Genomic DNA, 13,941 nt, shown 5'->3' on the forward strand with positions numbered 1-13,941 from the left:
GTTCTTTGTCGTAGCTGCCGATTTGGGATCTTGTCTCGTAGTGAAACGCCCAACATAGCACGCTCCATCGCCCTTTGACACACACGGATCTTTTGAACTGTTCTCCTTGTCATAGTCAACGTTTCCGCTCCGTAAGTTAACACTGGCAAAACACACTGATTAAACGTTTATCTTTTAAGGCATATTGGTATATCAGACGATTTGAAAATATGGTTCAGCTTGCGAAAGGCTGCCCAAGTCAGTCTTATACGATGGAGAAGCTCAACGGTTTGGTTATCTTTTCCTATGCGAATCTCATGACCTAGGTATTTATAGGCCATTACCTGGTCTATGGATCTTGTTCCTACGCATATATCTTCGCTGACTACAAGATTTGTCATCATCTGGGTTTTAGATATATTTATTTTCAATCCCTCTTCTAGCGAGGAAAAGTAGAGCTGATTTAAAAGTTCTTTGGCCTCATCTATCCTATCAGCTATTAGTAGCTGATAGTAGTACAATATCATCTGTAAACCTTAGATGGCTAAGCGTTTCTCCGTTTATGTTTATGCCCTTGTCGATCAGTTTTGCCCTTTTACATATATATTCCAAAAGTGTAGTGAACAGTTTCGGCGATATGGTGTCCCCCTGGCGTACTCCACGTTGTATCGGGAATTTCTGGGTTTGACGATCACCCACTCTAACACTGGCTGTTGCGTTTTGGTATATGTGTTTAATTATATTTATATACCGATAGTCAATTCGGCATTCTGTCAAGGCTTCCAACATTTTTTGTTAAATTACGGTGTCGAATGCCTTTTCATAGTCGACAAATATTAAAGCTAGTGGTTTATTATATTCAGCGCATTTTTCTATAAGATTTTTTTATTACCAGTAGGTGATCGTTTGTTCCATAGCCTTTTCTAAAACCCGTCTGTTCTATGGGCTGATAAAATTCCAATTTATTTTCTAGTCGTTTCGTAATTATTTTTGTAAATAGTTTATAAATATGTGAAAGTAGACTTATGGGCCTGTAATTCCTGAGGTCGGTAGCATCCCTTTTTTTATGAAGTATGATAATTTCTGCGTTATACCACTGGGTTGGTGTTATTGCTTCCTGCAAACATCTAGTGCATAGTTTGGCAATGAGCTGCCATAATCTTTTTCCAGCCACTTTCAAGGCATCTGCCACTATTTCATCGCCTCCGGAGGCGATGAGAATTCTTCTATATGTCCACATTTCGAAGGATTCGATCTTACTCATATCGATGTTTTTGAGAGTCCATGTTTCAGCTGCTTATGTAGCAATGAACAAAAAGGGCATTTGCCAACCTAAGCTTAGTATTCTTTTTTATTATTCGGTCTTTCCATATTTTAATTAATTTTGCTGTTGTCGTTCGGGCCGTTGCAAGTATACGCTTGATTTCCGAAGAGAAACCGCCATTGTTGGTTATCAGGGAGCTTAAGTATACAAATCTGTCTACCACTTCAAAATTCGCCACTTGATGTACGTGCGGTAGATTAATATTTGCTCTGTCTACGATCATTTTTTTTTTGTTTTTCCGGTGTTGATCTGAAAACCGAATTCTTCGCTAGTAACACCTCGTTTTATAATATTCTTTTTTGAAAATGATTTTCGGGTTGCAGATCAAAACGTCAAAACAAATGTAAAATATAATTTTTATTACAATCATTTGTGGTTGAACCTCATATAAATACAATATTTAACTTAAAATATGTTTATTTTGACGTTTCGAATTCCACTTCGGAAATCGTTTTTCCAATATAAGTGGAAATCAAAACGTCAAAATAAATATATTTTAAATTCAAATTGTGGTTAATTCCCAATGAAAAAAGTAAATAATATTAAAATACCACAAGAGAATAGCTTCAAAACAATATATGGTTTAACAATATATGGTCAACACTGCATGGAAAAGAAAATGCGAAGGCATGGGAGTACCGGTACGAAACGAATACCTATATACATTAAGCTTTGCAGACGATCAAGTAGTGATTGCACAAGACCAAAAAGACCTATGATGAAGAAACTACAAGAAGAATATACCAAGGCTGGCCTAGATATTAACCTCGCGAAAACAGAGTACCTATCTACAAGTGAAGAAGACATAGAAGATCTACAGATTGACGACAACGTAACAATTAAAGGAAAATATAAATTCAAATACTTGGGGTTTATAATCACGAAAAAGGTAACAACAGAGGAAGAAATTAAGCAAAGATTAGGACAAACAAGAACAGCAATCCGACAACTTAACTCACTATGGTGATAGACACCTAAATATGAAGACAAAAACACAGATTTATAAAACATGAGTGCGAAGTATTGACATATGGGGCTGAAAATTGGATTTTAAGCAAGAAAAACAGCAGTAAAATAGTAGCAACAGAGATGGAATGCCTGCGAAGATGCTGCAGAGTAACCAGAATGGATAGGAAAAGTAATGATGAAATAAAGCAAAGAACAGCAATAGAAACAGACATACTAGCATATATAGAACAAAAAAGACTAAAGTGGTATGGACATGTAAGAAGAACTAGCGACATCAGATGGATAAAGAGAATAACTTATTGGAGCCCCATAGGAAGGAGAAAAAGAGGACGACCCCCAAGATCCTGGAGGAACGAAGTAGACGACGCCATGAGTAAGAGAGGCCAACACGATGGAGAATGGGAAAACAAAGAGAGATGGAAACGGTTGACCAAGGGAAGGCAGTGAATACTGTAAAATCCATGAATATATATACAATATATGGTCTGTTGTATGTACATATTATTTTCTTAATATTATTTCATTATCGTAAGAATTAAGATATTAATTTAATATCTTCTAATTAGTGTTACAGTTCAATAAATTATAAAATATAGACTAAATAACAAAACTTTGGTTATACTATGGTACTAAAAACACGATAAAAAAATGTTTGTTTTATCATTTTAATAATCTGTAGATTTCATAGTAACGAGATTATGTGACTTAATTTTTAATTTTACCATATATTTTACCTTTTAGCCTCTTCCAAAAATTAGAGGAAAGTGTTTCGAAAAAGCTGCAAGGGGAAGCTTCTTCTCCAGAGATAACATGGAAAACTTTATTCGATTTTGTAGATCGTTAGGAGTCCATGAAAACTTACTCTTTGAAAGTGAAGACCTTGGTAAGTTTGTATGGCAAAATAATTTATTTACCTTTATTATTTTCCAGTAATACCCTTGGTTCTATACCACATTAATAATATAAAATACAATTGACAGGAGTTTTTCCTTTAGTCTTAAATCTTAAGGAAATCCGAAGTGAAAGAAAAGACCGTTATGTATGTAATCTCTGAAGAAATTTTCCACTTGTCTCTAATAACATCTTTATCAACGTCTGTTTTGCCTTGCAATTCTTAGAAGGCACAGATTAAAGCAAAAAATCTGAATTTGGTCTTAAAAATTAGTTTACGAACTTATAGTATTATTTATAGTATTCTGAAAATCTTATTCTCAAAATATTTATCCCAAATGTTGGTAGTGTACCATATGGCTCTTGTTTTAATAAATTTGTTTTGTATTGTAGTTTTGCACAATCAACCCAGGAATGTAATACTGTGCCTTCTTGAAGTCGCCAGAATAGCCTCCAAATTTGGCATCGAACCTCCAGGATTGGTCCAATTAGAAAAACAGATTGCCGAAGAAGAAAGGGATTCATTCGATTCCAGATTAAGTTCTTTACTCACTTGGCAGTTTCCTAGTATTACAGTATGTATATAAATATTATTCAAGGAAAGAAATACATGTCCAACATCTGAGAATTTTAAAAATCAAAACTGTAACAATGATACTTGTTCCTTTATGTGCAATTCTAAATTTTACTTTGCAGATTAACATTTTCGTGTAAAAAAAGTCGCTAGATATATAATGTGCCCGTTGAACTTTGAAAATAATAATTTTAGATGATATATTATTTTCTTAAATTAAATTAAATCTTAATCAAAAATATAATAATATTCTTATGAGAAAGAATTTTCACGAAGTATTAGATTATGTGCTTTATTTTTGAAAAATGATGCAATATTTTTTATTACATTTGTTACATGGTGTAGAATATGAAAAATCTAATAACAGTATGCGTCACGTGAATGATTCTGTCAATGAAATTAGATATAAACTTTTTTCAAGAAAAATGCATTTAAAAAGTTTAGAGTTTGAGGAGATTTCAAAAATTACTTAATTTATGGAAAGTATGCGGTAAACTGTCAGATAATTGTTGTTTGTAAGAGACTTATTTTTGGTAGTGTATTGTTGCGTTTTTTTTAAGGAAGAAATTCAAGATATGACTTATGTATGTGCACAAGAAAATTGTTGCGGTGACTCAGCAGCCAGATATTATGGATTGCTATATGCAGACAGAATGCGACAAAATCACACCTTTTCAAATTGATTTAATAGTTTAGATGCAACTAGGTCATTTCACATTAAAAATCGAGGTGGACGGCCGAAACAAATTACACCGAATTAAAAATATGAAATTTTCATTTGAGTAGACGAAAATCCCAAAGTAAGTTCGTTTCAGCTATCAGAAACAACAGAAATAAGCCAGTTATCTATTATCAAAACTCTAAAAAAGCTTCTCTCGAATTCAGTAGGCATCTCAAAAGACCGCATATGTCATATCATGCATGGGATTTTGGGCATGAGAAAGCTCTCCGCGCGATGGGTGCCGCGTTTGCTCACTCCGGACAAAAAACGCAACCGTGAAACCAATTCAGAGCAGTGTTTGAGGACATTTATTCTTATTCCGAAAGAGTTTCTACCACATTTCGTAACCGTCGACGAAACATGGATCCATTGGTATACACCAGAGACCAAAGAACAGTTGAAACAGTGGACTGCAATCGGCAAACGTGCTCCGAAGAAAGCGAAGACTGTCCTATTGACAGGAAAGGTGATGGCCACAATGTTCTAGGATATACATGGGGTGATCTACATCGACAACCTGAAGAAGGACAAAACGGTTACAGTGCTTTACTATGCCGAATTATTGGGGAGATTCCATGGGGAAATGCAGAAAAAACGACCCCATTTGGCAAAGAAAAAAGTGCTCTTCCACCATGGCAATGCCCCTGCTCATACCTCCGCCGACGTCATGGCGAAATTGGTCGAATTGGAAGGAAGACTATGTTGAGAAATAAATCACCACTTTTCCAAATGTTTTTTTTTTGTAGGCTAAGTACTTATCGGACCGACTTAGTAGTGTAGTACAAGTTATGGGCATAAGTGTACACAGTATATAATTTGTTAGAAAGAAATTTTAAGAATAGCTTTTTACTTAGCAATTAGATTTAGGGATTTGTAGATCTGAGATAGGAGAAGAATAACTCCAAAAACTGTGATAGAAACTTTAAAATATACACATGTCAAATAAATTGTTATTTAGATGAAGTTATAAATTAAGTGAAAGTTTTAGAAAATCAATTTCGGTATATCTTGAAAAAAATTATATAGATAGTAATAAATATACACAACCATTTTAAAAGAAAAATTTTAAGAATGTCTCTTTTCAAATTTTTCAGATATCTTTATTCAATTTTTGATATTTAGGTTAGGTTAGGTTAGGTTAGATTAGGGTTTGATATTTAGGGTATTACTTATTTAAAACAATTGGCTTTTATATAACTTATCATTTAATTTCATAATAAAAGCAAGGTGATATAATAAAAACCTAATATTGCGAGATACGACATAAAAATTGTCGTGAATTTTATAATTTACAGAGTGTTCTAAAATATTTTGTTACAGAGTCCTCCTCCAAGTTATTCCAAAATGAAGCAGAGTCATTCAGCCGGAGCAATATCTTCAGTTCTCGACAGATGGAACACTCACCACGTGGTGCTGGTAGAACAAACCAACGCACTTAATTCATTGCCAGTAGTTAATACAAGTGGAGCTAGCGATGGCGTTCCTAGTGATAACACTGAAGATGAAGAGTGGTCCCGAGGTTTGTACTTTATAATATACAGACCAATAAAAGAGCATTACCTTGCTAAAAGCTAAATAAATGTGAAACTTTACTCGGCGTCGTAATACTTTTGCACCAGCTTCAGAAGTAATTTTCCATCTGATTTAGCCTCATAGTTCTTGGTCTACCTCGTAGATGCTTTTGTTCTAGTATTTGCTGATATATTTTTGTACAACATCCTTCGGACATGCGCTCCAGATACATGCTCCAAGCTTCCGATTCTGGCGTTCACTGATCGTGTGAACAATTAATTGAAATATAGGCCATTCCTCTGTTTAAGTTTCACAAAGTCCTTTGAATGTTCCTGGCTAAGATTACGAAAATTAAGCTGCCACTAGAGACGATCCCAGTTATTATTGTTGTTGTTATTCATTGTTAGCTTGCCAAGAATAAATAGCTCCATACGCGGCTCCAACGAAACTCCACCACAACAGATCTGCCGCCAAATGCTTTTGGAGCCGTATATTGTTCAAAGTATTTCTCTCCGGTTTCCCTCGAGATTAAATTGCGTTAATAAAAAAAAATAACGTACAAATATTTTAAAATAAAATATATAGGAGTAATCAAAATATCCATTTCAAAGAGGCCCAATATATTTCTTATTTATTTTTTAAATTGGAAACACCTGGCTGTGACTTTTGCTTTATACCTACAAAAGGAAAATTTATTTGCAATTTTCTTAGTATGTTCGACTGTATTTTTAGGTAGTGGTGAAGATCCAGACCTTGACGTGACCCCACCAATGAGACCATCTTCGGGGGATAGCGGAGGTGCCAACACACCAAGTCCAACACCAACGAATGAACTGGACAGAAAAGTACAGCTCGCTGCTAGACTTATGCAGAAAAACTGCAATTGTTCTAGTGGTAGATGCGAAAAGTTGAAAATCCGAAAAGTGGGCGAAGGAAAATATAATATTGCTGGCAAAAACGTATTTGTTAGGGTAAGTTTACATAAAAAAGAAAATTTACTTTAAAATTTGTAATAAATGAGAAATGATTTATTATTGTACAAAAAATTAATATATTTTTATTGGATTTTTATATAATTGGCCAGTATTTTATTACCAAAAACAGTAAGGTAGAGACGAAATGAAGTGATGTGAACAATTTTGCAATTAATTAACCATTTTTATAAAGAGTTATCTCTAAAACTAAATTAGTATTCAATAAATAAATAAAACATAGGAAACGCTTTAGTAGAACAAGTTTTTACTTTTTATGTATAAGTATAAAAAACCATGTACCTATATAAGAAAGATAATTATTGTTGTTTATTTTGTAGCAATAGTAGAAATTAACGTATTCTCTTTAGTAGGCAGCTGTTAACAAACAATTCATTTAATTGTAATTTATAGAAATAATGTGTACGAATAAAAATGGTACAGTTATTTAAGCGAAAAATATCGAGTTGAACTGTTAAGGATGATCGGTTTGGGGATGGTGTTAGAACTCATAAAGAATATTTAACGATTTTCATCCTGAAAATGTTTTTATTACATTCAACGTTAAAAAAACATTACACAGTTTCATTCTTATTATTGTGATGTGACTTACTAGGAAATCCAGAGATTCTAGATTATCTGGCTGCCTACTGTGCTAGTTCATTTAGCATTACCCAGGATGCACGTGTAGTATTCTACTACGGACGCGAAGTAGCTTTGCATCCCTTAAGTCTAGAAAGACACGCGGCTCCGATAAAATCCATCCAGAATTTTCACTTCACTGTGGCAAATATGGCTGATTTCTATATAGATACACTTAAATCAAAAGAAATCCTGCACTCACTTAAAAAAGACCTCCATTATAGCCATACTAAAACCAGATAAGGCAAATGATCAGTCTCAAAACTGCCAACCGATTGCATTGCTGAGCTGTGTCTATAGACTATTTGAAGACAATCTACAACACAATTCATCATCATCACCCAGTCCTTTGCGTTCACTGCTGGACATAGGCCTCTCTCATTTTTGTCCATTGTGCTCTATCTTGAGCACTTTTCATAAAATTTCTTGACATTTTCTTGAGACCGTCAGTCCAACGAGTAGGGGGTCTTCCTCTACTTCTTTTGTGTAACCTCGGTCTCCACTGAAGCAATCTCTTTCGTCCACCTTTCATCACTAATTCGGGCGACGTGTTCGGCCCAGTTCCATTTCAGTGTAGCAATTCGGGAAATTACATCGGTAACTCCTGTTCTTCCTCTTAAGTCTTCATTTCTAACTCGGTCACAAAGCGATATACTCAGCATTGACCTTTCCATTTTCCTCTGGGCTATTTGCAGCATTTTAGAAGTGTAGCTGTCAATGTCAAAGTTTCGGCACCATAGGTCATCACAGGCAACACACATTGGTCAAATGTTTTACGTTTTAAAGAAATTGGTATATCGCTTTTAAAGATGTCTTTGAGATTTCCATAGGCTGCCCACGCTAGGTTTATTCTTTTTCGTAGTTCGCATGTTTGGTTGTCTCTTGTGATTTTTATTTCGTGTCCAAGGTTTATGTATTTTTCTACCAGCTCTACTTCGTTGTCTCTAATATTGATATTTTCGCTAGGTACTAGGTTTGTCATAAATTTTGTTTTGGAGATGTTTATTTTAAGACCCACACTGGCACACACTAACTAAAGTTCAGGTAGCATTGTACATATCTCCTTGAGATTGTCGGAGAACAAAACTATGTCGTCTGCGAATTTCAAATTTGTTAATCTTCTATTGTCAATGTTCAGGCCTTTCTCTTTCCAGTTAAGTTTTTTACAAGCATATTCTAGTACTGCGGTAAACGGTTTAGGCGATAAGGAATCAGTCTGTCTGTCTGTCTGTCTGTCAGGAATGTGTCTGTTTTTATGTAGTTTCACCGACATAGTTGCGTTCTGCGTAGACAACTATGTCTACAACAGAATTAGTAGTAACATATTAGAATTGATATTCGTTAAGCAAGCAGAGTTTAGACCTAACCGCAGTTGCGCAGATCAGATTCTATCGCTAACAACACATATTGAAGCAGGTTTTTAAAGCAAGCTTAAAACATCCGTTGCTTTCATTGACATATCAGCTGTATACAATACCGTATCCAGACTAACGACTAAGCAAACTACTACATGCCATACCATGTCAAAAAATAACCAAACTTATTGATAGCATGCTCACTGACACACCCTTTGAAGTCACAAGGGGCGATTTTAATAGTGTCCACATAAAGCTCAGCAATGGCCTGCCGCATCGATCTGTTTTGGTACCCTTATTGTTTAATTTCTACTTCGCGGACCTGCCGAGGACAACTCCGCAGAAATTTGGCTGCACTAACGGCTGGGCCATTGCAGCAAGATATAATAACATGAATGTTACAGAAACAATACTACCAGATAACCTTGCCATTATGGGAGAATACTTCTTTAAACGGAGGCTACAGCCTAATGCAACTAAAATCGAAGTATGCTGTTTCCATCTAAAAAATGCCCAAGCAAACAAAAAACTGTCCATTCACTTTGAAAACAGACTACTGACTTATAAAGCAACACCAAAATATCTTGGAGTAAATCTTGACAGAACTTTTAAGTTTTAAAGAAAACCTACAGTTTTAAAGTTTTAAAGAACCACAGTAAAGCGCGAAATAGTGTAATCAAAAGCTATGTGGCACCACATGGGGTTCATCAACCTCCGTACTCATATCATCCGCTCTCGGACTTGTATACTACTATTAAGCCTGGTAGGGCTTAATAGCAAATACACGAAGATTGTTGATACTTAGTTAAACCAGAAAATGCGAATAGTTTTAGGTACAAGTACAATTAGCCCAACACCGAATTATTGACTTTTCATCCTGAGAAACTACGAAGAAGGCATTTTCTTTTCAGAGAATATACAAAAATCCAGGCTAACCATCAACTACCTATCCACCATGACAAACTTGATATCGAAATGAATAGACTGTGCTCCAGATATCCTCCATTGTTAAAGCAAACCTGCTACATCAGGAACATGTCAGCCTCTCCAACGCCTGAAGAAGACAATGGGAGAGCGACTTGCCACAGGAAGTACACCAAATGGCCTGTATCAATCAGAAACAGCCAGGCTTTGAACTTCCCCGCAATACATGGACATCGCTGAACATAATAAGAACAAGCAGCGGTAGATATGCTGAAACCTTACATAGATAGGAAAAAATCCTTATTCCTGAGTCTGACTGGTGCGCAACGTCTCACGGAGTTTTTGATGGTCAAAAATTTTCCAAAAACTGGATGTGCGTAACGAACAAAGCTTTAGACAAAAACGTTAGAGAAAACACCTAAAACTTCTACAAATTTGGCAGTGTACCATGGTATAATTCGAAATTCTCTCATCATACGAAGGTGGTTCACCCTTTATGTGAGATTATAAAAAAAATAGTAAATAAAAATCAAAAATCGACCTGTTTTGGAAATTTCTAATAATGTCTTTTATTTAGCTAATAATGAATTTATTTGTTACTTTATGGACGCACGTGCGAATTGTTGCATTTTTGCCATCCTGTACCAATTTAAAGTGACGTGTTATACATTTTTGGAATCTGCTCACCAAGAAAAATCTATAAATTGAAAAAAAATGGGAGTTCCATTTAAAAAAATGGCGATGACGTCATCATATGGTGTTTTACCCTGTATATTAGATTATAATTTAAAAAATAGTAAATTAAAATCAAAAATCGAGCAGTTTCGGGAATTTCTAATAATATTGTTTATTTAGCTAATAATGAATTTATGCGTTACTTTATGGACGCACTGTATATACATACATATATATATATATATATATATATATATATATATATATATATATATATATATATATATATATATATATATATATATATAAATATATATATATATATATATATATATATATATATGTATGTATATATATATATATATATATATATATATATATATTGTTATGATGTATTTTTTTGTTTGAATGATGAGCAATGAGTATTTTTAATAATATAATATATAGGGTTTTTATCGCGGTTCTCAAAGAATTAGCTTGTAAGTACTTTTTTAAATTATCTTTATTATAACTATTATGAAACACACATATATATCTAACCTAGTCAATGTAAATTTAAAATAAACTATCTTTAAACTGATATTCTTATAAAACTAATTAAATTCTATAGACAATCTAAAATTTAAACAAACTATCTTCAAAATTGAAATTGTTATGACACTAACTAAATTATATTAACAAAATTTTGTACCTTTCTTTCACTGAATGCCTAAATGAACTGTTTTCCACTATATATATTCTAATCACCACTGAAAGTCTTCGTACTTCGGTTATCCTTGTTTTTTTGTGAAATTACTTTTTTCAATTATCAGCTTCTACCAATTTAAGATATAGTTTTCTTCACCAGCATTTGTACACCACCAACCAAACCAGCAAACAGCATTTATATTTATTCTTCTTTTCAATATACCAATATCCAATTATTATAAGTTGATTTATACTAATCTCCAACCATAATATAATTTAATTTCTTCCAATATACCTTTTTTTATCTTCAATAATTATTTGTGTATAATTATAAATGTGCATTAAATTATATGCATAATTTTTAATCTTCATTTAACTCACTATATTAAACAATTGGACTATCTCCAACTAACTTTCATATTTCTTATAAAACTGTGAACAATTGACTTCACTAATTAATTGTGTCTATCTTCTACTAACTTTCATAATAAACTGCTTGACTTCTAACTAAAAACTTTCAACTGATCTTCATAGTAAAAACTCAAAAACTGCCATCTTGAATCCAAATCACAGGTATTTATATCTTTTGGACATTCTAGAACCATCTCGTAAGAGATCATGTTCCAATTTGTTCTATTTCATACTTGTATGAATTTTCTGGAACAAACCATTTCGCAAACATGGCCATCTCCGGAGATCCAGAGAATTCCATTCTTTTCTATTAATAATTTTGTTTACATTTAGGCTTTTCAGATCAGAATATATAATTAAATTAGTAACTTAACATTCTAATTTAATAAAATACACATTTCAAACAATATATTATTATAACCCACTTTATATTTGTAAATATTCTTAAACGTCACTTCAGAGTATAAATATCTGTCAATCTCCGAGAGTATTTTTGGTTGCCTAAGCACATGGCTCACTTATATATATTTACAATATTAAAATACAACTTTTTTACAATTATTATATGCTAATTTATTAAAAATGCCCTCACATAAATATATTTTTATTAAATTTCTCTAGTATATAACTTATTTAAAATAATCAAATACTTTTTTATATCTAATATTATGTAGTATATAACTTATAAATTATTTTCTATAAACCCCAATCGTTACAATACCCCAAAAATAATATTTAAAATAAATAATTTACATATTATTTTTTTAAATATTAATTTTCTCATACCTTATTAAATTTAATAAATCAAATTTTTTTTTTATTTATTTAAAATGTGTTAAATACATCCCTGTTCGCTGTCTATGTCAAAACAGAGAATAACGGAGAACAGTTCGTCTATTCTATGGTCAAACTGTCATGTCAAATGGAGAATGGATTTTATCAGAGAATAAAATATAACCTTAATTAAAAATATAATGGATATTGTGTTCTGTTTATTTATAGACAAAATCTAGGAATTATTTCCATTCAACAGGCTTTTATCCATATGAATTGGTAAGTTTTACACTTTTTATAAAGACATTTACACAATCAATTCTGTATCTAACCCCAAATTATGATTTTTAGGGTACCAAACAATTTCCATATGTACAAAACTCAACAAGTATGATGTCAAATTGATTCAAAACAATGAAATCTACCATCTATTTAACAAATCAAGTCTATTGAATAAAATGGATATATTAGTAAGTTATTAGTGTTATTATATTTGTGTTAAAGGTATAGAAATCATTATTCAATCTCTTCATGTTATTTATACTTAGATCTGGTATCATCCTTGTATAATAATTAATTATTCCAATAAATCCTCTTAAAGTTCTTAAATTGTGTGGTGTTTTATATTCCTGAATGACTTGTGTCCGTTCTGGATCCATTTCGATTCCCTTAGTGTTAAGTTTATAACCTAGATATATGACTTCTTTTTGAAAAAATGTACATTTTTCTTGATTTATTTTTAGTCCAACTTTGTCTAATCTATTTATTATAATTTTTAGGTGTTTCTCATGATCTTCAGCCGTTTTAGAAAAAATTAATATATCATCAATGTAGTGAATTACAAAATGTTCATATTGATCCAAAATATCATGAAGACATCTACATAGAGCACTGCAAGATGATTGAAGTCCAAATGGTACTACTTTGAATTGATATACTACTCCATCTATCTGAAATCCTGTATACTGTCTACTTTTTCTTTCTAGAGGTATTAACCAAAAACTATGCTGTAAATCGATTTTAGTGAAAAATGACATTCCTGTAATTCTTCCTAATATTCCATCTATACTCATTGGTGCTTCAAATTGCTTTTCAGTAATCTTGTTAATATTCCTTGCATCCAAACATAACCTGATTTCACCTGATCTTTTTCGTACTACTACTATGGGGTTAATAAAACGTGTGTCTGCCTTCTCAATGATCCCATCTTCTAACATATTATTAATTGTTTTGTTTACTTCTTCTCTGTATTTATATGGTATTGGGTATGATTTTGTTTTAAAATCTTTTTCTTCTTTAACTTTTATACTATGGATATAATTTTGTGCAATTCTATTTTCTTTATTGACAAGTCCCTTGTGTTGCTGCAATATGGAAATGACTATTGATTTATATTCTTCAGGGCAATTTAAAACTTTCATCATATCTTCTTCTTTACAAATAAAATTATTCTTCATTATGTACTCATTATTCCTTGCTTCCAATTTTACGCACTCCGCCTCGTAGGCATCCATCTGCTTAAAATTTCCATT

The 13,941-nt window shown here is 32.6% G+C and overlaps 1 protein-coding gene across 2 annotated transcripts in view; it reads left to right on the plus strand.

Annotated features, from left to right (window-relative positions):
• Positions 1 to 13,941, plus strand: part of LOC140436812 (growth arrest-specific protein 2-like) — a 180,349-nt gene that overhangs the window by 149,855 nt on the left and 16,553 nt on the right. For both annotated transcript variants that reach the window (XM_072525935.1, XM_072525936.1), the window contains exons 4-7: positions 3,014 to 3,155; positions 3,557 to 3,738; positions 5,779 to 5,977; positions 6,703 to 6,941. In XM_072525935.1, the coding sequence (XP_072382036.1) occupies positions 3,014 to 3,155; positions 3,557 to 3,738; positions 5,779 to 5,977; positions 6,703 to 6,941 (762 nt within the window). The remainder of the gene's footprint in view (positions 1 to 3,013; positions 3,156 to 3,556; positions 3,739 to 5,778; positions 5,978 to 6,702; positions 6,942 to 13,941) is intronic.

This window comes from Diabrotica undecimpunctata, chromosome 3, assembly GCF_040954645.1.
Source record: "Diabrotica undecimpunctata isolate CICGRU chromosome 3, icDiaUnde3, whole genome shotgun sequence".
Classification (NCBI taxonomy): domain Eukaryota; kingdom Metazoa; phylum Arthropoda; class Insecta; order Coleoptera; family Chrysomelidae; genus Diabrotica; species Diabrotica undecimpunctata.